This window comes from Onychostoma macrolepis, chromosome 17 (assembly GCF_012432095.1).
Source record: "Onychostoma macrolepis isolate SWU-2019 chromosome 17, ASM1243209v1, whole genome shotgun sequence".
Classification (NCBI taxonomy): Eukaryota; Metazoa; Chordata; class Actinopteri; order Cypriniformes; family Cyprinidae; genus Onychostoma; species Onychostoma macrolepis.
Window position 1 is genome coordinate 15,372,484 of NC_081171.1, and position 27,132 is coordinate 15,399,615.

At 39.5% G+C, this 27,132-nt stretch overlaps 1 protein-coding gene and 1 long non-coding RNA gene across 2 annotated transcripts in view; one reads left to right on the forward strand and one right to left on the reverse strand.

The window, feature by feature from the left end:
* Positions 1-27,132, forward strand: part of pacrg (PARK2 co-regulated) — a 108,691-nt gene that overhangs the window by 13,017 nt on the left and 68,542 nt on the right. Inside the window, exon 2 of the mRNA XM_058748363.1 lies at positions 5,314-5,448. Within this exon, the coding sequence (XP_058604346.1) occupies positions 5,314-5,448 (135 nt within the window). The remainder of the gene's footprint in view (positions 1-5,313; positions 5,449-27,132) is intronic.
* LOC131522713 (uncharacterized) lies at positions 17,915-21,120 on the reverse strand. Its single transcript, XR_009266621.1, has 3 exons — positions 21,003-21,120; positions 18,657-18,713; positions 17,915-18,543 (listed from the first exon to the last, which is right to left on the reverse strand). It is a non-coding gene; the product is annotated as an uncharacterized LOC131522713 (long non-coding RNA).

Sequence of the window (27,132 nt, forward strand, 5' to 3'; positions counted from 1 at the left end):
GGGTTGTTGAAAGAGGATATTTTTACTATGACTTTTCTTGTATTTGTGTTTTTGTAGAGCTGTGGAAATGTTTGTGATCTTTATATACTGTATGATCAGCTATATTAAGACTGAAAGCTGGATGCTTTGTTGTACAGTATGCTGCCGAGCTGAAGTCAAAATAAATTTATTTAGGTTTTGTACAAGAGTTAGTTACAGTCAGCATTGTACGTCTGACACCATCAATACAGAAAATCAGCATTGTGTGGCCATTTTCCAGCTTTTTATCTTTGACTCTTTTTCATAATTGAACACACAATGTTTGTTTCATCCCTCGTTCTCTTTTGTTCTCCACAGTGAGCGTTGGCGTCTTTGCCCGCATGTTGTCATTTTTCATCAGAATCAGGAGTGACTCAGTTGAGCTCTGTCTCCTCACAGGGGCAACACACTCACTAGCATTCAGCAGGCTACCGGCGGGGAGAACTGTTAAATCAAGCTCTAAACACGACTTTAGGCTCAGGATCTCCTGATGGCAAAAAAAATTCAATTTCTGTCATTTGCATATTTCCTATTCTCCCCAGAAAAGGAAAGACGAGGAGAGAAGAATGTCTCAAATGTCAGATTTGGTTTGCACAAATTTGATAATTAATAGGCTAAATGCCATTAGAACACATCTTTTCTAAATTGCTGTATTTGTTTAACAAACAACAAATGTAAATCTGTTATATTTCATTTATCTGCTAAACGAATAAATGTAAATGTATTTTAAAACTACACATACCCTTTAAAATTTTGGGGTGAGTATGATTTTGTTTTTGAAAGAAGTCTCAGCTCACCAACACTGCATTTATTTGATCAAAATATTGTAAAAAAATAATAATATCGTGAAATACTAATACCAAGTGTAATTTATTTCTGTGATGGGAAAGCTGAATTTTCTGCAGCCATTACTCCAGTCTTCAGCGTCTCACGATCCTTCAGATATCAAACTGCTTAATATGTGCAGCTTAATATTTTTGTAGAAACTTATACATTTTTTTCATTTTTTTTTTTAAATAAATAGAAAGTTTACAAAAATACCTTTATTTGAAAGGATTTTTGTAACATGCATCACTGCTGAATAATAGTATTAATTTCTTTAAATAAAATCTTACAGACCCAACTTTTGAACAGAAGTGTTATGTTTAGCATGTCACTGAAGAAAGTTGAAATCGGGCGTCCTCTTCAAATAAACCAGACAGAGTTTTATAACCATCACAGAAGGCTGTTGTTCTCATTTAAATTCTCACACTTCCAGTGTAAACGTTATATAATGTCCATCTGTCTTGAATAATTTAGAACATAATGTATTTGCAAAATGAGAGAAAAGCCTCTATGGTTTTATGGACATTGATTCCATATCAAACTGCTTACGTTCACATTTCCCCATTTGCATCTACAGTGAATTGTACCACTCATTTCAGATAGATACAGTGGGTCAAAAAAGTATTTAGTCAGCCACCAATTGTGCAAGTTCTCCCACTTAAAAAGATGAGAGAGGCCTGTAATTTTCATCATAGGTATACCTCAACTATGAGAGACAAAATGAGAAAAAAAATCCAGAAAATCACATTGTAGGATTTTTAAAGAATTAATTGGTAAATTCCTCGGTAAAATAAGTATTACAGGCTCCTCTGTCCTCCACTCGTTACCTGTATTAATGGCATCTGTTTGAACTTGTTATCAGTATAAAAGACACCTGTCCACAACCTCAAACAGTCCAACTCCAAACTCCACCATGGCCAAGACCAAAGAGCTGTCAAAGGACACCAGAAACAAAATTGTAGACCTGCACCAGGCTGGGAAGACTGAATCTGCAATAGGTAAGCAACTTGGTGTGAAGAAATCAACTGTGGGAGCAATTATTAGAAAATGGAAGACATACAAGACCACTGATAATCTCCCTCGATCTGGGGCTCCACGCAAGATCTCACCCCGTGGGGTCAAAATGATCACAAGAACTGTGAGCAAAAATCCCAGAACCACACGGGGGGACCTAGTGAATGACCTGCAGAGAGCTGGGACCAAAGTAACAAAGGCCTCAAATCCTGCAGTGCCAGGCGTGTCCCCTGCTTAAGCCAGTACATGTCCGGCCCGTCTGAAGTTTGCTAGAGAACATTTGGATGATCCAGAAGAGGATTGGGAGAATGTCATATGGTCAGATGAAACCAAAATAGAACTTTTTGGTAAAAACTCAACTTGTCGTGTTTGGAGGAGAAAGAATGCTGAGTTGCATCCAAAGAACACCATACCTACTGTGAAGCATGGGGTGGAAACATCATGCTTTGGGGCTGTTTTTCTGCAAAGGGACCAGGACGACTGATCCGTGTAAATGAAAGAATGAATGGGGCCATGTATCGTGAGATTTTGGTGAAAACCTCCTTCCATCAGCAAGGGCATTGAAGATGAAAGCGTGGCTGGGTCTTTCAGCATGACAATGATCCCAAACACACCACCCGGCAACGAAGGAGTGGCTTCGTGAAGCATTTCAAGGTCCTGGAGTGGCCTAGCCAGTCTCCAGATCTCAACCCCATCGAAAATCTTTGGAGGAGTTGAAAGTCCGTGTTGCCCAGCGACAGCCCCAAAACATTACTGCTCTAGAGGAGATCTGCATGGAGGAATGGGCCAAAATACCAGCAACAGTGTGTGAAAACCTTGTGAAGACTTACAGAAAACGTTTGACCTCTGTCATTGCCAACAAAGGGTATATAACAAAGTATTGAGATGAAATTTTGTTATTGACCAAATACTTATTTTCCACCATAATTTGCAAATAAATTCTTTAAAAATCCTACAATGTGATTTTCTGGATTTTTTTTTTTCTCATTTTGTCTCTCATAGTTGAGGTATACCTATGATGAAAATTACAGGCCTCTCTCATCTTTTTAAGTGGGAGAACTTGCACAATTGGTGGCTGACCAAATACTTTTTTGCCCCACTGTAGATAGATGAACCATCACATCCTCTGATAGTTTGGTGCTGGTTGACTTTTCTAAGGGACCTTCCCTTTACGTTGTGTGTGTATGTCTGTTAGTGGGTGGATCGGTGAGTATGTGTGTGGAGTGTGGAGGTGAATGCTCCATGAATAAAGGGAGGTAATTTAGTTGCCTGCAGCGGTTGTGTGAAGTCTGACCTTATCAGAGCAGCCTCTGTTTTTTCTTCTAAACCTGGTGAGTCACCAGCCACACACACGCACACACACACACACACACATACACATACATTATCAGAAATTGAATGATATTGTCAGGGGAGTGTGTCCTGTGAGAGTAGGAGGCGAGAGAGAGCAGTGGAAATGTTAATGTGGGTTTCACCTGCCCAAGCGGAGAGCTGCAGCCCCTCACCAAGCATCCATCAGAGGCTCTCAGAAGCAGTTTAGGAGCCCAGAGAGAGCGAGAGAGATGTGGCCTCAGCTTGGGCAGGTGATTGATCACCTTCATGGAATTACACCATCTCCAATGCGAAGTCAGCCTGAGGATTAATGAGCTGCTCTCTCTCTGAGGTAGAGCGGTTTCCAGTGATTGAAACACAGCTTTCATAGAAAGAGATGGCTGAGGACTCACAACTCATTCCCCAGATGAGTGTGTGTGTTCTCGGTTTAACGGCAGATAGAATGGACTATGCTGTCATCATCTTCCTTCACTCACAGGAAGTGCTCACTTGACCATCACTGTGTGGAGAACATTTACTTCCTGCCCGTCCATCACAGGCTGAATGTTATCTGTTAAGATTATGCTGCCATCTAAATAAATTATTGCGCTAGTAAGCATTGTGTACCAGACTGAATCTTATCATAGACCTCTTTGAAGCTATTGAAAATGAATATGAATTTTCAGAAAACTCTGCCCAAAAATTAATAGTCATTATTCCAGTCATTATTCAGTCTTCTGAAGTCATACAAAAGCTTTGTGAGAGAAAAAGATCAAAGTCATTATTTGTTGAAAAATGGTGACAACATCCCTAATTGTTCTTGGAATGTTCATGAAAGTTTCTGAGAGAAGTAAATGAATAATTATTTTGAGATCTTTTCAATCTGATCTGTTTTGCTTGATCAGTTTCGGTTTGATCAGAGCAGTTTAAAGAGCTATTCACACAGAATGGGTTTTGATGTTAAAAACGTGAGACACTGGGTAGTTGAATAAAAAAAAAAAAAAAAAACATTTTGAAAGTTGAACTTGAGCGCCACATTTTTAGAATGCTGTATTATGCATGAGATGCTGCAAAAGACATGAATGCAGCGGTCAAACACAGCAAGTTTACAATAGAAAAAAACGATGGAAAATCAGTGCAGCAGAATACACAAAACACATTTTGTGTAAATGGCCGCTATTCATGTTTTCTGTTGTTCATCAAATTTTTGTGGGTGAAATGTACTCATTTCAGTAGGAATCCACGCTTTCTGAAATTTTATGTGAGAAAAAGATTTTCCTATGAAGATTGTGCAACAGATTTGCCATGTTGACTGACAGGAGGCTGCTTGGTTTGAAATATTGGAGTGGTCTGATTAATTTTCAACTTCAACTCACTGATTCAGTGAGCTCAAAATCAGCTAACACCAAATTAGTTAAACAGCTAGTGTCCGTAATTCATGTTTATAACAAGACTATGTCAACCACAAATTCAGGATAGTAGGGCCAACTCCTATACTTCATACAGACACTGATTCATTCCTGCAAATAAACGTTGTTGTGACCACAGAGAAGATATGTAAAGCATTTCAAGATATGTATTAATGTGCCAAGAGCATGTTTCTCATATAAACACATTAGCATAGTTGTTTGTTAACCATTAGCTTTATGCATTAATTTAAATTTGAACAACCATAGCAATTAAGCAAAACAGCATCACTGGGTGACTCTCTGCATGATTTTATTCAGATGAAGTCAGAGTTTAATGCCAAAGCCTGGAGCAAAGCCCCGGGCTGCCACATTCTCACTACAGGGGCCTTCACGAGTTCAACTGTGTTCCCGAATAAACAACTCTTATTTCATTTTCTTTAGCTTGTCACAATCTTGTATGTTGTGGCGAATGCACCATTTTATTTATATTGCTAATATGTACTTTGTGTGAATTGCTAGACTTGAATTATATGAGGCAGACATTGTGAATAATTGATGGTTTGTTGTGTGCCGCTATAAAGCAGATAGATGCTTCCTCTGACATCAGACAGAGAGCAGATTTACATTGGGACGAAAGAGGATCAAAACCATTTCATTTTCTGTGATGGTTTTCAGACTGCTATTCACTCTGGTGACACAGCATTTAACAGGCTTTCTCTCTCTGTGTGTCCTGTAGGTGGTGGGCCCTCCGGCTGCAGGGGCTTTCAGAGAGAGGCCAGCTAAACCCACAGCCTTCCGTAAGTTCTACGAGCGTGGAGACTTTCCCATCGCACTGGAGCATGACTCTAAAGGCAACCGCATCGCATGGAAGGTATTTAAAAACATAACTTTTGCTCTGTTGTCTTTGCAGTGCAATATATTTATCAGCTTTCCTTGCACATCACTGTTCACATACAAAACAAACTGTAGTTGATTTCTTTACTTGTCATTTAGATACCAATTTCCTGAAGTAGAACATTTGGTGTGACCATCCTTTACGTTTAAAGCAGCTTTTGCTCTACCTGTGCATAGTTTTTCAGGCAGCCTAGCAGGTTGGATTTCTTGAAGCATTTCGGAGATGATGGTGATGGTAATGGTGTAAACTGATATTTCTCTAGTGCAAAAGATAGATAAATGACTTTATACAATTTTTTTTAGCTGGTGAAAATACTAGTGGCCTAAGACTTTTGCACAGTACTGTATATGTAAACAAAATTCCTATCTTGATAGAAAACACAAAAGTGTGTGTGTGAGAGAAAGAGAGAGAGAGAGAGTGAGTGAGTATTATGCTTTGAAAAGAGAAAGAGCTCTGATCAATCAGAGCAATGCTCATTGTCCCCTCTGCACTACAGTTGCGTAGTGATACAGCTTGTAGCTGTGATTAACCTAATAGCAGACTGTCACGAGTCTCTGTGTGTGCCTGCAGGTTAGACATAGTGTTTATTTCATGAAGGTCGGCAGTAGTATTATCAGTGTTAACCTGCTGTCTGCGCACTAATTCAGAGGAATCAGTACAGTGCCTGACAAGCACAACTTACAATAAACACATGCTCACCTCTCTCTCTTTCATGAGTATTTCTCTTTTTTCCTGGTTGGAAAACTCTGAAAGCCTCGGCATGAATTATTAAAAGCAAATTTCAGAATGAATTTTCCTACGCTTTTGAAAAAATAATGTCTCTTTTTCTTTGTGTTGTTATGAAATTGCTGGGAGCCGACAGGAAGTGGTGTATGAAATTGTAGCTGTCACATCTAATGCATCTGTAATGCTTATTGATTTTCCTTCTCATGCCGCTGTTGATTTGATTCTGCTTTTCACACGCAGTATTTACACGCCTTCACTCTGTAAATATGATACACGTAAGCGTGAGTAAAACCGTGCCCTCAGCGACCCCTGTAATATATGCGGTACCAGGTCACTTAGAGGTCATGCTGGGGTTAGGTGTATGTTAGGTGTAAGTGGAAGCAGTGCATGTGTATATGAAAGGCTAGTTTATTACATGAAGTTTGTGGGCACAGCTGTGTAAGCACAGAGGAACCTTTGGGGCAATAGTTCAAGATACGCTGACCAGATCAATCCGTCTAAAAGAGAGGGAGAGAAAGCTGTAATAGATTTTGCAATTTTTAGATACATTGGCCTGAATAACCTCAATTTTTTAAGCGTTTTTTCCCCTGAATTAAAATTCAGTTTGCTATTTTTTGGGGGGCATGAAATAAAAATGCCAGGGTGGTACAAACTTGATAAAGAAAAAAGATGAAATTCTTAACAAAAAACAGAAGTACTTTGACAAAATCTTTTTATTATTATTTCTTAAAGAAAACAATTTAAACAAAATTGCTTCCCTGATTAATATTATTAAAAAACTGTTGTCATCAAAATCAAAGTCATGTGATTTAATCTACCCAGGCTCATTGGAAATATGTGCTTGTGGTGACGTTACTGCAATATGATATTACATACCTTACTGCACATTCATGTCAAGGTCAAAAAGTTTCTTAATATATCAGATAATTTAACCTTTTTATAACAAGGTTTTAAGCAAGGTTTGTTTGGCAAGTAAAATGTCAAGTGGTATGACTTATTTATTAAATTTAGTTTGAGCGACGAATGGAGCTCAAGCGTAGTTCGGCAGACCACGGCATGACTGCTGCATCAGCTGACGCTCAGCTGATCGTAACTCCTCCCACTACAATTAATAAGATATATAAGTTCATCCGTACTCACACTTGCCATAGTCAGTCGCACAGACATCATGCGCTTACCCTCCTCCATCCTCAACTCCTCCTTATGCAGATACATGATCACTTAACTGCTATCTGTCTAGCTCATTGCTAAATTGTCCAAATTTATTCACATTACTCTACTTGGAATATATAACTGGTGCATGTAAAATATCTGGCAATTGCTTAGGCTTCAGGGGGGTTCAAACTTCAGCAAGGTTTGCCTGTGGATAGTTAAGAACTGAACCCTTCAGAGTGAAGCCTGCCGCCAAATATAAAGTTCAGGACCTCTACAATATTCTGACTCGAACAGACTGGTCCTGACTGAATTAATAATTCATGATATTTGTAAAAAAAACACCATGCAAAATATATTTGTACACTTTGATTAAGATGTGTGCACTCAAATGTTTTCAGAGTTGGAAAATTGTTACTTTTTATTTGATGGTATTTAGAGTTATTAAATTTAAACTTTTCTTGAAACATGTATACAACTTTTTTTGAAAACAACAAAGAGTGCTTCTGTAAGAATTTGAAAAACTGAGAATTTTAAACTCGATTTTTAAAAATATTTTTTCTTTTCTTTGTCATTGACTGCTTATTTACACCAGGGATGGTCAACAATGACGTTTCCTTACATTTAAATCGATATCTTTTAATCTATATCTATGTCTCTTTTTATCTCATCTCATCTCATCTCGTGTCCTCTTCTGAGTGTGTATCCCCCTCTCTGTGCAGCAGGGAGCAGCAGTGCATTCCTGCAGGCGGTTCAAAGTGTTTCCCCTTTTACTTTTTCTCCATACCTCCCTGTCTTTCTGCTTCATGGTAAACATGGTTCTTTAGAAGAAGGCCCTTTCGTGAGTTACGGTGTGCGTTTGCATCTTTAAACATTGAGTTTGAAACTTTTGCTCATGTGTGAGCATTCAGGTGTGTGTATTCAGGGTGGAGGTGTACGTGTGTGTTGATGTGTTTAAATGTCAAGGACAGTGTTTGAATGCACAGAGATGTGAAGTAGAGAACTGATATTTTTAGTTTCTTTCTACGAGTCCTCACAATTCTCACTCGTGCTGTCTCCGCAGTTAAAGCTTTGACATGTGGTGTGTTAAGAACATGTGCAGTAGACTGATAAGAGTAAGCAGGAGGTCTCTCTCGTTCTCTCTCACTATTTTTCTCTCTCTTTGTGTTTGTGCATCTCTTGCACATGGTCCTGCTGCTATCAGAGCAGTCCATCAATTTTATGCTGTTCCAAAGTGTTTTCCAGGGATCTCCATCGAGAGAGAGAGAGAGGAGAGAGTGGTATCTGATGTCGTGGTCACTGATAGGAATGAGGATCTGGCAAATCCCCAACAAACTTGTCTTTCTGCATGCATTGTTCACATTTGATTATTTAACACTGAATACACAGCACATATTTTTTTCTATCCTTAAAACATGCTTTATTGCGTTTACAAAAATTGTGATTAATTGCAGTTGAAAAGCCTGTTTCTTCTGTTCATTTGGTTCTGTGGGGTTGACAGGAACTGTTACGTCATCGCAATAGCAACGATAAGCAATGACGTCGGAAATTACACCGGACTGCTCAGGCTTCCCAAGACCCAACAAAAACTGTTTTTTGGGGCAATGTGAACTAGCTTTAAGGATTGTTCACAACAAGATGAATATTCAGTGTGAAAATGTGGTTAAATATGAATTAACAGCTGTTAATGAATCTGTTTAGACCCACACAAACATTTGCATGCTGTTAATGCAACATATTTTTTAGACAGAGGTGTTCTAATCTTTCTTTTCCATTAAACTGCAAAAAAACAAAACAAAAAAAATCCCCAGTAATATTTGCATTGGAATTGAAAGATTTTTCGTGTTGAACATTTGTGTTGGTGTGAGCAAGCCTGTAAAGAATTTAATGATTCTGTTTATGATTCTGTTTTTCACTTCTGGCTCCTTAATGATTATATTATTTATTCTTTTAGTAGCCTGCTTTCTTTTGTTAGTTTTGTTGATGACTTGTGGCTCAGTGAATAAGTCAAGAACTGATTCAGACAGTGATTGATTCGTTAAACTGATTCAAATCAGTAAATCATACATTTGAGCCTTTTTAATGGCTTATAAGAGACATTTGATTCATGATTCAGACCACAGGCTCTTCTGAATAAGAACAAGTTCTCCATCCATCCATGTCATCCTTCACCTTTATTATTCACCTTCACCTGTCTGTCTCCCACCTGTGATTCCAAGTCTTTCTGTGTTCTACTTTTTTCTGTTCCTATATGTTGTCTTTTGTTTTTTGTTTTTTTCCCCCCTGAATTTTGACATGAGTGTAAAATCGAAGAAGCATTTCATAGAAAACATCAATGTAAACTTGATTCCTACTATCATGCTGCTGACTGGGGAGGGTGGGGGGGACAATCAATTAATCTGATCAAGTGCTTCAGGAAATGGAGAGGGTAAGCGATCTCATCCATTCAATCCCCTGATTGAATTATTTCAGGAGGAGGGGGAGGAGAAGACCTGTATGTGTGAGTGTGTGTCAGTGTGTGTAACACTGCAGACACAGCGCTGAGGTGGTGTGTTTTTATTTCCCCTCTATTTTATCTCCATCTGCACATTAGCATTTTAATGGGCGGTACCTTATGTGAGCACAGACCCTCTCCTGACAGCTATATGACCCATCCAAGGAGAGGTATTACTCTCAGGAGTTAATCCCATGGTCCACTTTGGAATCCAGAGGAGAGAAGACCAGCTCCTTCCGGATGCCTTCAATATCTTAGCAAAAACACCCTGTCATTGGTAGTTGCCTGCATAGATGTTTGTATATTTTTATTTAAATTCCTGGCTGGAGAGAGATCAGGCCATCCAATAACATCCGCTTGCCTTTCAACGGGAGATAGTTGATATGAATAAAGGCGCAGGCATATTTCCAGTGCCGTTTCCAAATGTAAATGCCATCTTCGGCATGGGCGCTAAGTTGCGGGCACTGTTTTGAGTCTATCACCTGAGCCGTGAATGCCATGTGATTAATCACTCGGCATGAACATGATGTTTGATTAGCTGATGGCAGAACCAGTGACTATCCTGGGCTTTGACTTCAAAGGAAGCAGACAGGGAAAATAGTCCTCATTTGCTCACTCTGATTTGGTTCTAACCAAATGATGAATTTCTTGCTTTACAGAACACAAAAAAGATATTTTGAGAAATGCTTTTCAGTGGAAAAACTGTAAATGGTTTAACATCACATTTATGTAATTTTACTGTAAAATACTGGCAAATTCATGTATTTTGTAAAAAACAATGCATTACCATGCAATTTATGGTGAAAACGGTAACGGAGCATGCTAACCAACCAAAACTTGACCCCCCTGCTTAACACTTCCTTCCACTGTAGTCTGCAACTAGTCTTGGAACCTAACCGCAATTATCCAAGGGGGTGAAAAATAAAAAAAGAGAGGAATGAAAATAAAAGACCACTCTCTTGGGAATGGGGAGTAAGTGCTTAATTAATTTTACTTATGGGCTGCTAGTAGAAATGTGTTTTATCGATCAACCACTGTATATTTGCCCATAGACCTGCATAATGTAATGGCCTGGAATAACTCCAGCAAGGCATTGTGGGTAATTTACAGAAGGGCATTTGAAGATTTGAATGTCAGAATCTTCAAACTGACACGATATTTGTGTGGCAACAGTGCTCCAGATCTACTGGGGTTTAACGCAAAGGCAAAATGATGTGAAATGCTGGGAAGTCTGAAAATTGTGTTTTCTGAATGACTGATGATGCTCTTTCCAGCTCTCTCTCCTTCTAGCCCCGAATAAAGAGAATCTGTCCATGCCATTTATAAGGAGAAATATGGAAGCTGAGTGAGTTGCAGTCATTGATGTATCTGAACTTAAAGATGGGCGCCTTTGAGAGCCCAGATTTTGGCCGAAGGAGCGAGACGCACCGGGACTCGGGGGAGTTGGATCAGTCGTTCTGCCCCACCGTGAGCCATAGAGCTGCTATTGATTGACATGCTCATAGCCAGCAGGCTGCAGATCTAAATGGAGCCTTTAATTAACTAAATGGAGCCATAGCAGCTGGATGCCAAACACTCCTCAGCATAGAGAATGAGCAGGGCACACACTAATGTCAAATACTAATGCTAGCAGCGCACTGTGGCTGGTGGAGGGGAAACTGACTCGGGGGAGGCGGCCATTTGATATTCTACCTCCTTCTACCTCACACCGCAGTCTAACTGTCGCTGTCATGCCGGCCCCGTCACTATCTAAGACCCCTGTCACTCACTCCGTCCCCTTGTGCAAAGCTTTTCCCCTTTTTCTTCTTTTTTTTCTCAAAGACATCAGCCTCTCTCTCTTCTGCACACACTCTCTCTCCTCACTTGCTCTCATTCCTGTCCACTCATCCGTTCTGTCAGAGGTTAATTGGTTTGGAAATGATTCTATTCATTCTGGACGGTAATGCTGTTATCCTGAGAAAGAAGAAATACGCCACACACGCACTTAAGCCTAATTTAAAAGAAAGGATGGGTGGGGGGGGTGGAGGAGAGAAAGAAATCCAATTTAATCTACCCTGACTTTTATTTTTTATATATTTTCGCCCAGGCCTGTCCCCACAAGTCTTTTATTTAACTTATGGCGGAATTTCATTACCTTGAAAGCTTTTTCTCCCCCCTCTTTTGAGAGGATAGACGGCCCTAATGTCTTTCTTGTAACCTCAAGGTCGGTGTGTTTGGATTGGTGGAGGTGCTCGAGCGTCCCTGTGATTAATGCACTGTACGATGCGCACGCACATACGCGCTCGCCGCAGATGAAAGTGCCCCTGTCACTGCCCTTGTTGTGAATCAGGAAAGACATTCATATTCAAATTCAGACTCCCACGGGGTTGTTCATGTCTCCCAGGTGTAGCGACACCACCTCCCTGGCCGCATCTCTATCTGGCTTCTTCCTCTGTCTGTCTCCCAAACGGCTGCTCTGTAACTCTCTGCGACTGATCTGACCTTCTCACTCCCTGCAGCTGCTCAGATGATGACTGCCTGTCTCACTGACTGTCTCTCCGGCTGTTCCTGTCTCCCTGCAGCTCTGCAGTCACCCTACAGCTGTTCTCTCTGTCTACAGTCTCTCTGATTGTCTTTCTCTCTCTGTATCTGCTTTGACGGTCTCTGTCCTCGCATGCACCCTCTACTTTCTGTTACTTGTTGTTACTTGCTGTACTCTCATACTGAACAAAGCGTACTGAACTGCCGGTTTGTCAGTCTGCTGGTCTCCATCCATTTACCTGCCGCTCTCCAAACATCTGTCCATTGATCCATCCATCCATCCGCCTGTCTGTCTACCATCCGCTTCCTATCCATTCATTCACCTGTCTGTCTACCTTCCGTTCTCCAACCATACATCCATTTTCTCTCTCTCCATCCATGCATTCATCTATCTATCCATTTACCTGTCGTTCTCCATCCATTCACTCATCCATTCATCCATTCTGTCTGTCTGTCTACCTGCCATTTTCCATCCATTTATCCATCCATCCATTTCCTGTCGTCATCCATCAGTTCATCAATCCACCTGTACAGTCTTCATACTGTACATTAGTTCATCCTTTCACCTGCATATCTACTTGCATGTCTCCACTCATCCATCCACCCAACTGCCTGTCTATCTGCCATCCACTTTCCATCCATCCATACATACATTCATTCACCTGTCTGTCGGTCTGTCTACCTGCTGTTCTCCATTCATGCATCCATTACTCTCTCATCATCCATCTGTCTGTCCATCAAGCATCCATCCATCCATCCATTCATTTACCTGTCTCCATCCATTCACTCATCCATTCTGTCTGTTTGTCTACCTGACATTTTCCATCCATTTATCCATCCATCCATTTCCTGTCGTCATCCATCAGTTCATCAATCAACCTGTACTGTATATCTACCTGCATGTCTCCATTAATTTATCCATCCATTCATTCACCTGTCTGTCAGTCTGTCTACCTGCCGTTCTCCATCCTTGCATTCATTTTCTCATTATCCATCCGTCTGTCTGTCTGTCAACCATCCATCCATCCATTTACCTGTCTCCATCCATTCACTCATCCATTCATTCATTCATTCTGTCCATCTGTCTAGCTGCTATTTATCCATCCATCCATCCATTTCATGTCTTTATCCATCAGTTCATCCATCCACTGTATATCTACCTGCATGTCTCCACTCATCCATCCATTCATCCATCCATCCATCCATCCATCGTATAGACTTAGTATGCAACTCTACTTTACTCCTTATTGACTGTATCTGATGCATACAGTATGTACCCATCAGTTTGGGATTACAGATGCATTTCTGTTTATCCCGTGAACGTATTCATAAAGATAACTAACGCTATGGCAAAAACCATGCTGAATGTAAAAGTGAAATATATATATCATTTTATCTCTCTAGGCTCAGTAGGTCCCACTCCCACATGACACTAATTTCCGATGGCAGTGTGAGTAGGTAGGTTGTAGCCCCACCACACTCTCTCTTTCTTTCTCACTCTCTTTCTCTCTCTGACTCAAATGACATTTAAAGGTAGGTGAGATTAGGCACAATCACCGGCCTATTTCTAGTGCTCTGGGGAGCTCTGAGAACCCCCAGACATTTGCAGAACAGTGACTGATCTTCCGGCAGTTTAGCTATTATGTGTGGGATGTGATTGTAGGGTTGGTTCAGACTGAGGTTCAGGCTCTGTCTGAAACCTGAAAAATGCTATACGGAATATACAGAGGTAGGATGGTATTGAGGCATGCCTGAATCTGATGTTTGGACAAGATGCCTTTATTTTGTGTGTGTGTGTGTGTTTGGCTGAAAGGGATCATTCTACCATTGTCACGAATCCGGTCTATGAACTTCCATTCACTCACTATCAGAGATAACTCGCTCACCACATTGACTCTTGCACTACACTATCTGTTGCACTTCACCCAGGACTTCAATTCCCATCATCCATTGCACTGATGACTCACACACAGCTGATTTCACTATCACACGCTCACACCTGAGAACTATCACACAATCACACACCCTACATAAACCATGGACTTCCTTTCACAGATCGCTGAGTATTGTTCTAGCGTTTAGCACTCCTCTAGTGTTAACTGCCTTACCGAGCCGTTCTGTGTTTTTGTCTAATCTCCAGTATTGTTCTGCGTTTATCACTCACCAAGTGATAGCTGCCTTACTGAGTCTAGTCTCTTGTTCTAGTTAGTCTTGTCATTTCGTGTTGCCTTGTTTCCGGGTTCCCTTATTCCTGCCTGTGTATCTTGGATTAACCCTTGTCTCGCCGTTTGGACTCGGTTTGTACCTCGTTTAGATTATTGCTCATGTTATTGGACTACCCCTCTTCTCAAGCCCTCTGGATATTGTTAGCCGATCGCAGACCCACACTTGCCCTAGGATTACTCTTTGTCTTGCCTGTGTTTTACCTGTTTGCCATTGTTTGACTCCTGCCTTTTGTGACCACATTTTGGAATAAAAGCTTGCATATGGATCCACATGCTTCCTCTGTTCACTCTGTTACAACCTTCCTTTACTCACTCTCATGCACTCAGAGAAAAGGTGCAAAACCGTCATTGGGCGGTACCCTCTCAAAATGTACTAGTATGTAAACTTTAGGTACTAATATGTTCTTTTAAAGTACTAGTATACTTTTAAGTTTCTAATATGTACCATTTAGGGGTAAATAAAGTACAAAGATGTATCTTTTAGCTTTCGTAACTTAGGGTACTCCCTGAGTGACAGCTTTGTACCTTTTTTCTGAAAGTGTGTCATTCCAAACCTGTATGCGGAACACAAAAGTAGGTCTTTGAAAATTGTTTCAGCTGTTTTTATTTGTACAATGAAAGTCAATATTGGACAATGTTGGACCCCTGACTTTCATAAAACACTTCTTTGTCTTGGTCATCTGATGAAGAGCTTTTAGGCTCGAAATGTCACCTGTTTTGAGAACATAATAAATATTTGTGGTGTGCCAACTTTGATTTTTCTGTGTGCAGTTTTTGGTGGTTGAGCACCCGCATTGAGCTTTTGGCCTGTTGGATGTGCGCACTTTGATCATTATCTTTGTCTTGGACAAACCATACCTCAAAATATCTTTTGTGTTTTGCAGAAGAAAGGAATTCATGCAGGTTTGGATGAGTAAATGATGGCAACAGTTTTCATTGTTGGGTTAATTATCTCCTTAATATGTATATTTTTTCATTTTTATGACTTATAATCTATTTCAACTGAGAAATAAGCATTGTAGACAATGAATATATGCTTAGTCATGTTTAAAGCTCATTTGAATTAGTTCCAGATCATTAGAAGCACAGGGATTTCCATGAACCTTCAACCTTTTGCTTTCCATCCCAGATTTGTTCACTGCACCACCCTACCCATGATTACCTACATTAGCAGCTGTATAGATCCGTCTCATCCTGAGTGGATGCCACTGAATTTCCGTCTAGGTCACATTGTAAAGCTCATTAGCGAATTTGTCATGCTTTTCTCCATTATGGGGTCTGACGGCCTTTGTGTCCTGATGGATGTGGCTTTGAGTCACTACATCAGAACTGATGATCCTGCCCCTGAGTCCTTATCTCCCCACGTAACACACGCAAACATGCAGGATAGAGGAGAAATAGAGATGGATAGAGAGAGGGGACAGAGGAGAGAGAGGGGAGGGGTTGCTGACTGTGTGCATCTCTCTTTTCCTTCTTTCGTGATAATGCGAGAGTGATGGAGGAGATGAGCGAAGGATGCTGTCAAAGTGTCACCTTGCTTTGTTCTCATCGTGCATAAGAGGCAGAACGACTGTGCGTAGGCCAGAGAACGACGCGACGTCCTACTGGCTATCAAACACCTCCTTTCACACCAACTGCTCTCAACAAATGGACAGCTACTGTCAGCCTGTGTCAGAGAAAAAAAAGACAAAACAAAAGGAAAGCGAGGTTGAGGGAAGAAACAGAGGAAGAGACGCGGGTAGTGGCTTGTAAGCCCTCAAGAGCGGGGCAGAAGAGGTGGCGCTATATTAAAACGCTGAATTATGGATGAGGGGCCAAGGTGACAACCACATCTGTGACCCCAATATGGCTGAGAACTGACCCAGCACTGTGACTAAATCTTATTACAGCCCCAGAGCACCTCTGACTATGGCCAGCGTACGTGTGAGTTTGTATCACTCTGTGTGGTTGTACAGTAAGTGTTTGTTTTGTGTGTCGTAATTTATGAGTGTGTGTGTGTTTTGTTGTCACTAGCATGAGGCAGAGAGGTAGGCAGGATCCTAAAAGTGCTGAGCTGTTGTGTTTGTCTCCTCCCTTAAATTCCACAAATCAGCATATTTTTCTCTTTGTCACAGACGTCCTCTGAGAGACAGACCCCCCCTCTCACACCTTACAGTATGTGTGTGTGTGTATCAGACCCCCTCAATACTGCTTACAGTGTGTGAGACACAGACCCCCCACAGACCTGTTTACAGGATCTTTGAACAGCCTCTGTGTGTTTTTCTATTATCTCTGCAGCAAGAACACCCACCCAATAGCTCTGTTCCAAAACCTAGTGAACTCCTACATACAGTAGGCACCGACATGGAGATGAAAACTTGTTAGTGTCTGATATGAAATGCTCTCCAAAAGCAGGAACTCAGAAAACTTGACTGTAGTTGATTTCAGTAGAGCTTGCTATTAGCATGTTGCTGTGCTATAGGCACACACAAATATAGGGTAAATGAATCCATATTTCATTACATTGAAGTTTTTATTGCTGCCTTTCAGCATTTCTCAGCAATCTTGGATTTTGTTCACTGAGCTCAATGCAACACATTGTGGGGCTGTCTTTTTTTGAGAAGGATAAAAAGGGGGAATGGAGCACAAATTCTCACTGACGTTCACAAACAAAAACAAATCAGAGTTTAGCTCCAACCCAGTGTTAATTTTGACAGCAAATTTTGATTTTGTTTTAGTCATAGTCTTTTGACTAAAATTCTGTTTAGTTTTAGTCATATTTTAGTCATCTGAATTGCTTTTAGTTTTAGTCGACTAAAATCGAATGGGTTTAGTTACAGTGCATTTATTAAGCATTTCTCTAAAATTTCCAAACTCATTACACTGAAAAAAAATCGGTTGCACATATTAAAGTTATGTTTACTCAACATGATTTATATATGCTAAGTGCACATGATTTATATATGCTCAAGTTACATAATTTAAATTTGTTAAAGGAACATGATTTATATGTGTTCAAGCTATGTAATTTAGGTTTGTTAAATGAACATGATCCATACATGTTAAAGCTACATAATTTGTTATACAAACATGATTTTTATGTTTTTCTATCATATATGCAATGGTTTCAATAAAACTCACCTGGTTCTAAATTTTTATAATACTATAGGCTGGCTTTCCTCAAATGCATTTTGAACATCTACTGTACTTGTCTTAGCTACAACATTAACAACATTACTATAGTTTAAAAAGTACAAGACAAGGAAAACATTTCTTGAATTAAATCACTGTATTTCTAACATTACAATACATTTTTCACAGAGTATTGGATACAGAAATACAGCCTTCTCTGTGTGAAGTTAAAAATAGCATAAATTTCATGAATAATAACAACATATCCACTGTCATTGAGTACAAAATGAGACACCATCAAACAGGTGTAGTGGAAAAGGCGAACAGTAATGATGAGAATTAAGTAGTCCAAAGCTTCCCTTGGCGATTTTGTTTTCAGTTTTAAAAGCAGTAAGACAAATCAAATCACTGTATAATTTTAACAGTACAATAAATTTTTCAGAGCATAGGATGAATGGATGACTATGAACTATGACATTTCCTGTCAATAGACCAGATCAGATACAGTAAAATGCAACAATTCACCATCAAACAGGTGTAGTGAAAAAGATGAACAGTAATGAGTAACAAGTAGTCCAAAGCTCCCCTTGATGTTTTTTTTTTTTTTTTTCAGTTTTAAAAGCAGTAAGGCAAGACAAATCACTGTGTTATTTTTAACAGAAAAAAATATTTTTCAGAGTATGGGCTACAAAAAATAAGCTAAGTTAAGTTTTAAGTAAAAAAAAGCTTAAATTCAATGAACGAATTAAGAAAAACAAAATGAGAACGCTTGACTTTATAATGGTTTAGTAGTGCCAATCTACTGGAAACTGCTGCTCAGCACCCTTTCCACTGCTACATTCACTAGAGAGGGAGACAGAAAAAAAATAAATAATTTTTTATAGAGAGGAATATTTTAAGTAAAAAACAAAAATAATCATCAAATATAATTGCAGTATATTGAAAGAAATACTCACCACTACTACAGAGCCTTTGCCAATCAAATTGCACGTGAATAGATGAGTATCAGATATCTGTAAAATATTAAAAACAAAAATTAAACTGATATAACCTTTTTAGTAACACTTAAGAATGTTTTCATTAGTGAACAGTATTAGAATAATCGATCAACTAACATGAATTAAAAATGGGGGGAAAAAAACAAACTTTGTTACAGTATTTATTAAGCTAAAAAAAGTCATTTATTGCTTGTTAGTTTGATGTGCATTAACGTTTACAAATATAACTTTTCATTGAGTGGATGTAATAAAATAAACGACATTAAAAATAAGCCGGTTATCAGGTCTTTCAACAGTAAAAATGACTGTAAATCAAGACAGTGCACTAACACAATGAATGGAAGAAAAGCGCAACACGCAAAGTGGCAGAATATGTCTGCCCCCCACCCATTCTCACACCAAACTCGTCACATATTGAAGCTTGGTCAGGACCACTTGGCATCACTTTTTGACGCTCAAGGTACCCCTTAGCGTCATTTTTCGACTTGCAGGGTCCTCCGTTGCTTTAAACAGGAAACCCTTAGCGTCAATATGCCGACGCCATACTGGGAATTTTATCTTCATAATTAAAATATATATTGGGTAATAACATTGCCATTATTGCATATATGTTGGGGTGTGATTTTTCAATGTAAACAGCCACAACAGTTTTATTTATGATCACATAACATAACCCAACCCCTGCCCCTAAACCTACCATTTGTCAATAAAACACAAGATATAACGGGCAGATACAACTACCGTCATAATTTATTCCAAAAATATTAATATTCCAAGTCTTCCGAGGCAAAACATTTGATTTGTGAGAGGAATAGACGCGATCGCCGTCTCTGTCCGCCGTTAAGCTCATCCTGTATGCTGCAGTCTCTGTGCGCGAATTCAAAAAATGCCGCCAGAAGAAGCCTTACGTCAGCCTTGGTTGTGAAATGCTATTGGCTCTTGTGTGTCTCGTGACCGATTGCGTTATGCTGTTCTGACAGGCTATTGGCTCTTGTGCGTCTCGTGACCAATTGCGTCATACTGCGGGACGGGAGTATGCTTTTGAATGAGATGTGAGCATGTTAACAGAGCGGGATCATTTTCAGCAATTAAAACCTTATGTTTTGCTCTCTTCTTCTCATAAAGACTTCGTATGGCTTCAGAAGACTTGGAATGCAACACGACTTGTTTGTAATGCTTTTATACTGCTAGTTTATAGTCAGTTTTTCAATAAATACCTGTGACTGCACTTATATTTTCCTGGTACGTGTTTTATATTGTTCAGAAGTGGGTAGGTTTAGGGTAGGGGTGGGGTTAGGTGCTCCAATAAAAGTATAAATTTATATAAAATTATTTCAATTTTTTACAAATGCATGCAAACCATTAAACTAAGACAAACAACGGAGGAGAACATGTTGTCATTTTCCATAAGGGTCTTGACCTGATGCATAAAAGCAAGCAATTGAAAGCAATGGAGTTCCTATTTTGTCATATACTGACGCCTAGGTGCACTTTTTCATAGTGACGCGAAAGGCGTTTGACCATGCTTCAGTTTTTGACGCCTTGGGACTGTGAATGGGTTGGTCCGCCTTCTAAATAAAAAGGCCAATCATTGCGTTGCGTAGCTAGAGGCTCCATTTGCCAAGGTCCATTTGCCTGAGACACGCACTTTGGCTAGGCCGACATGAAGCTTAACGCCATTTCAGCATAAGACACAGCATGTAGTATTTTGGTACAGATTTAAAATACATTACTAAAATTTGAGTGTTGGCAAGCATTTTATAAAATTTAAACGATCTGTAACATACCCTCCCCCACCTCAAATAAATTGGCGCCACCAGTCACTCCCTGACAGGATTTCCACATTCGTTGCAATTAAGGCCTTCGAGTGAAATAACTTATCTTGAAAGAGAATTTGCAATAAACGCAGTCTACAGAATAACGAGTATGTTCATTATGATAAAATTTAAAAGATAGCTCAGCCAGAGGGCATTTTAACGTTTTGTACTTAGCATTCCCTCCCCCGCCTCAAATTAGTTGGCGCCACAAATCACTCCCTGATGCATAACTAACGGTATTAACGTTACTCATACACAGAAAAAAATAAATAAATGTATACTGCTTGAATGATTGTACACAATAATAATAATTTTAAAAAAAGCCCGTTAATATACACGTCATGGTTAACCACCTTAACGTTAAACATTAGCACTAACTTTGCATATCTGTGGGGTTGCTAGATAAAATCAGTACATAAAAACATTCAAAGGGACTAACGTTAATAACTGTTTTTCAAATGGAATTTCAGTTCAAAGTTTTAATTACCTTTTTACACTGTTGAAATCCACCGCGATGCATCAGCTTCCAGCTCCAAAGCGAGAGTGAAAATGGCGGACTGGAGAGCAGTTAATTAGTTTTCCTTGCGCGTTCCAATGGGGCGGAGTTTCCAGAGAAAACATAACTAAATTATTACATTTCAACATGATTAATTCTAAAAAGTTGAATATCCTTCAACATTAATTGAATGACACAGGACCAAAATATGTTTAGATGAGAAACATAAATTATTCATGTTGGAAATACTAAATGCATTTTTGCAAATTCAACAATCCTCCATTGTCATTTTTTTCAGTGTATATAGGTTTGATATTAAGGTTTTATCATGATAGACTGCGATTTAACTGCGGTGACACAACATGCCTTTGTTAAAATTAAATAAAACCACTTCTAATAAAGAAGATTCTCCCTTCTGTTTATGTTCACTTAAGATGTAATCAAGTGTGTTTATGTAAAACTCATCAAAACGGACATTTCAACATAATTTTGTGTGTATTTTTCTGTTCATGCGACGTGAAAGAGTACTCACGCACTGTGAGATGCGCTGTCTGTGTGTGTATGCTTCAGTGTCTGCGCTCAGAAAACCGGACCGAATTGAGTTCTCTCTTGCGTCGTCAGATTTATCCATATGCCTGCTCTTCTCTTACTCCCACATATTTACATTTTTGAATGTTTTATGCGCCGTGCAGCAAGTGTATTTACCCCTTATACAGCAGATTCGTTCTGAATAAATCTCTTCCCAAATCGTCCCTCCCTAACATTTTCGTCTCGTTTTTTAATCGTTGGCGTAAATGTCAATAGATTTACGTCATAATTTTTGTCATTCAAAAAGAGTTTTCGTTCGATATCGTCTCGTTGTCGTCAGTGAAAAAAATGTTGTTGACGAAAATTATGACACAAATTATTCGTCAAGGAAATTAACACTGCTCCAACCATAATGAAACACACCTGCACCAGCTAGTTAAGGTCTTCAGACTCACTAGAAACTTCCAGGCAAGTGTTTTGCAGCTGGCTGGAGTTAAAATCTGCAGGACATTGGCCCTCCAGGAGCAGGATTGGACACTCATGTATCATTCCTCTATTGGTCACATGTCTTAAAGGGATAGTTCACCCAAAAATGGAAATGACCCCATGATTTACTCACCCTCAAGTCAGTCTAGGTGTGAGTTTGTGTTTCTGGTCTCACGATTTTGCATGCATATGAATAGACGTCAATGGAATGAAAAGTCCAGTGTGATCACCCCTTTAGTCTCCTGGATGCGTGCGCAAACACTGAATCTTAATTGTGAGGATGATATGTTTCAACGACCATTATAAGGCTAAACAATAGGGAGAGAGGGAGTCTTTCTAGAAGAGAAGAGGCAATGTAAAGGTTAGAAAATGAGGAAAGGATGAAAACAGAAACAGGAAGCAGGTTTAGTGTGCCTTTTGGTGTTGAGTTAAACAGTGCATGGTCTGTCCTAATGAGGGACAGTTAGGCTGTGTGCATGTGTGCAGATGGTCTGTTTTCCTCTAGTGGAAATTGTTTTGGCCTGGGAAGCTCTGAGAACTGTCAATACAATCTGTTAGTCCAGTGAACATCAGTACCATCCATCCTTGTTGCTTGTTAGACAAATTACTCATTTCAGCACTCTAAAATCTTTCTGACATGGAGCTTTAGGGCGTGTTCACACTTGGCGTCTTTTTTGACTAGAAAAAGTTGACAAGAGCGCTTTTTTAGTCAAATAAAAAGCTGGCAGTGTTTGGTTTACGAATAGCAGCCGAGGGCGTCTTTTGTTGCTATAACAACAGCTGCAACGGTAGCCTAGCGCTGTGTGCTGCAGAAACGTCGGCTTTTGAAGTTAATGGGGAGGGTGTCGGTTCACAACGACGTTTGTGGGAGCGCGACATTATACGGGGAAGGAAACTGTATTGTGCTTCCAACATTTTAGTCCAGGAGCTCCGGTTGGATGATGCACGATTTCATACAACGATCTGTCTACCGGCTATCGTCTCCTTTTTCTTGTTGTTTTTGTTGTTATGGAAACGACTCGCCACTCGCTTGTCATTGGTCAACTGTCAAAAAGGCGCTTGACGTAGGGTGTTTTTTTCAGAAAAGTTAAACTTTTTTCAACTTGAAAAGACGCTCTGAGCTGCAGAAAAAGATGCCGGCGGTGGCGTTTTAAAAAGCGCTCAGGACTTTTTTGAAAACACGGTTTACTCCATAGGATTATAATGTAAAACAGACGCCGGCAGCTTCAAAAAAGACGCCAAGTGTGAACACGGCCTTAGATTGTTTTGTTGAAATATCACATTTTGGGATCATACAGCTATTGTGAACCAATAATGCAATGAAATGCCGGTCGTTTTCATTGTCCTGACTTCAGTTCATCAGCACTGCAAATGTTTTCTGCTGACATGCTGTCACGGTCCCTTTAAAGGGGGTCTAGTGGCATCCGACAACCTGCAAGGCTTCACATGCCGTAGTCAAGCCTAACATTATTAACCGTTCTGCACTCTACAGTTTTCCTATCTTCGTTTTCAACTATTTATTTGAATCTACAAATCCCTGCTGTGAACTCTCAGCATTTTTTAGTTAGACTTCCTGCGTGACACAGTATTTATGTAAAATTGTGTATCTCTGTGAACCATGCGCTTTGATGTTGCATCCGAGACTTTGAAGTGCTCGAACGCGTCCATTGGTCAGCCTCGATTTCTTCATCTTTGATCAAAGCAGGGGTGACTAGTTAAATAGCGGTTACTTGATATCACACCTGATTCGGTTTACTTTTCTGATGCGCAACCGCTTCAGACCACCAGATGAAATCATTTTTCACTCTCTCTGGTCTCTGATGGGATGACAGGAAACCCTGGAGCTCGAATTTGTTCGAGGAAAATTAGAAGCAAAGTGTTCATTCAGTCCTCAGAGCCGGCCCGCCTTCTCTCCCGCTCGGAGAAATGGCTTCCATTTTCCACAATCTTAATGACCTTTCATAATGGCTCTTTGTCAGGGCTTTTATTTATGACAAAATTCAGTGCAATCTGTCAGTCTGGGGGGCAATGGCGTTTATAAGAAATGGGCACACTAAGGGAGACTCCATTATGAGAAACATTGTAGTATTGCTTTCCGTCTGCAAATAATAACAATAAAACAACCTATGAGTAAATTTGAGCTTTAATGAAATTAAGCTGGAGCCAAATGGTGCATTTTAGAGAATCAAAGTAGGATGGAATTGAGTCGGGCTGAATTAGGATGTTTATTGGAAGTGGTGGGCAATCAGAGCTGCTTTTGATTGGTCAGTAGAGGATTGAGTGTGTTTACCATCTTATAGTCTATTGCTCTGTCTCAATGAACGTCAGTGCCATAGTCCAGCATCTCCAGTGCCACCTCTGAGTCATGAGCGGCCCTTTCATCTTCCTGTCTGAGCACTTTAATAACCGTAATGGCTTTCACGATAAATGACCCTTGGCCCAGGCAAGAGTGCGCATTGCAGGGTTTGAGTCTCACGTGAGAACTCTTGTTGTTACCCACCCCCAAAGGCCGAGGTCTGCAGCAGCACCACTGCTCAAGAGACGCTAAATCACTTCCTAAGTGGACACAAATGTTCTGGTCCTGAGCCATGGCGGTTCCGCCGTACTGCTTAGCATCTTTCTCCCATTCCCTCCCCTGACAGTTAGAGGTGAGATGAAGTGCTGTATTATTTGGAGTCGCGTGCTAAATGAAGACAGGTTGACCCTTCCTACGCTCGACTCTGACAGCCTGTCCACCTGACGGTCGTGTCTGCAGTCCCCTCCTCATGTCTTCATGCAGATGTGATTTTATTAAAGGCACTGGGGCTGAGGACACGGCTCAGCTCATTTACCATCAGAGGGCAGGACAAGGACAAATGCAAATGGAAGTAATAAAGAAAAGGTGGAAATCCAAAGAGAAAAGTTCAAACCAGTGTCCCACAAATAGACTGAACATATCAGAGCTTCAGTCAAATCAATTACAGCTCCTAATAAATTCTGTAATGACTTTATTGTTCTGTCTGTAAATAGTGCAGTCTGTAACTCATTGAGATGCTTTTATTTGTTACTAGTTGTTAGGACTTTTGCACTTTAACACAATTTGGCTCTGTTCTATTGAATACTTTCAAGTATAGTTTCAAGTACATTTCTTTTATATGATACATGTGAGTTGGTATCTCTAAACATGAAATTATGTCATTATTTACACACTCTTGTGTGTTAAAATTAGTTTTTAAATATATTTTTATTAGTGCTGTCAATCGATTAAAAATTTTAATCGCGTTAAACACAGTCGTGGACTGTGATTAATCATGATTAATCACAAATTTAAAATACTAGGATTTACCTGTAAATGTGTTGAAATAAAGAAATGCATGACAAACTAGTTTAAGGAAACAGAACCTTTCACACTTCCGCCAGGTATGAGACATAATCCTTATTATCCTTTTATCATTATTCTTTTGTTTTTATTCAGCCATTATCAGACTTTATACTGGCAATAAAATGTTTACTAAGCCACATCGCTTCAATCCCAGTATACATTTACCCAACTATTATCAGAAGTATTTCTAAATAAATACAACAGAACATTTTCTTGCGACCTTACGTGAAGTATTATGACAAAATGCATTATGAAGAAGAATTGGACCTGTTCTGCAGCTGCATTAGAGCTAATATTAACATCATGCTTCATAAGACAATTTATGAGATTAATAGTACACTTTTACTCAGAACTCACTTCAAACCACCATCGAGTGTTTATAATAACTTCCTTTTGCGATCACATGTGGAATTTGGTCGTTTACTGTTGTTAAAATATGCTATTTATAGCCTTTTATATCGCTTTACAAATTAGCATTTCAGATGTACACATTCAACTCAAGAAAGTCACATACAAATATCCTATCGTAATCGTGTGTTTATTATCATATATAATCTATAGTGGCTGTTGTCATGTTTATTTCTGCTGTGTAAAAGCCTTAACATGTAACGTTATGCTCTGGCTGAAACTCACGTTGTTTGATGTTACAACCGCCTCTCTGTTCTTAAGTTGCCAGGGATACATTCCAAGTATAATACACATTAGTAAAAGGATCTATTTGAACCGCAAAAAAAAAAAAAAAAAAAACCGCAACCCACGGCTCTGTAATTTTTCCCGCAACTGTATTTTCAAAATAGCCCACTTGTGCCGCTGCCTTGGCAACACTGGTTCGCTGTACCCTCATCACACAATGATAGATAACCTTCCGCGCTGCAGTGATGGGAAGAAGTTGGGGTCAAACCTTATCAAGTGATTAATTTGCATTAAAAAAAATATTAACGCGTTAAATTTTTTAGATTAATCGCATGCGTTAACGCGTTAACGTTGACACCCCTAATTTTTATCATTTATTTTCCTTTGTAGAAGGATTTTTTTTAGAGGAATATTTATTTATTTATTCACAATATTTCATCACCATATTAGTTATCTGAAAACTGTGTAACAGAAGATACTTAATGGATAGCAAAATTTAACATTATAATGTTGCAATGCCTAAATTCACAGCATACAAACTATTTAAAATTTTGGTGTGTTGTAATGGAACAAGTATTTTCAATTTTGGATTAGCTATACCTTAGAAAGTCAATGATTTTGGTTTTCTCCTGTATTTATTTGCATAATATGATTTTATAAAAAGTAATCTGATAATTCTCTTGGTACATTAGATGTGATGCAAAAGAGGTTGAGATTAAAGTGAACTAAATGCTCTTCTGGGTACTGCCAGAAATAGCTGTATGCATGAGGTCAGATTTCAGAGTTTTGTAAATGAATGCCTGCATTAGTTCTGTGATATTGCAGTCCTTTTATCAGAGGTGAGAGAGATGTTGAATGAGAATGACCGATAGAGAGAGAGAGAGGAAAAGAGCACAAGTGAGCTTTTTAGTCCATTCAGCGAGGAAAAGTGCTCCATTCACAGCATTTAATGTGCTCACATTCCCTTACACTTCCTCCACAATCCCTTTCTCCTGAAGAGCCGAGCAGGTGTCTGGAGCACACACACACACAGGAGCCTTTTCTTCCTCCTTCTCATTTATATTCTGATTAAGAGCAAAATGACACATCAGTGGAGTTTTTCTCCACCGCCTG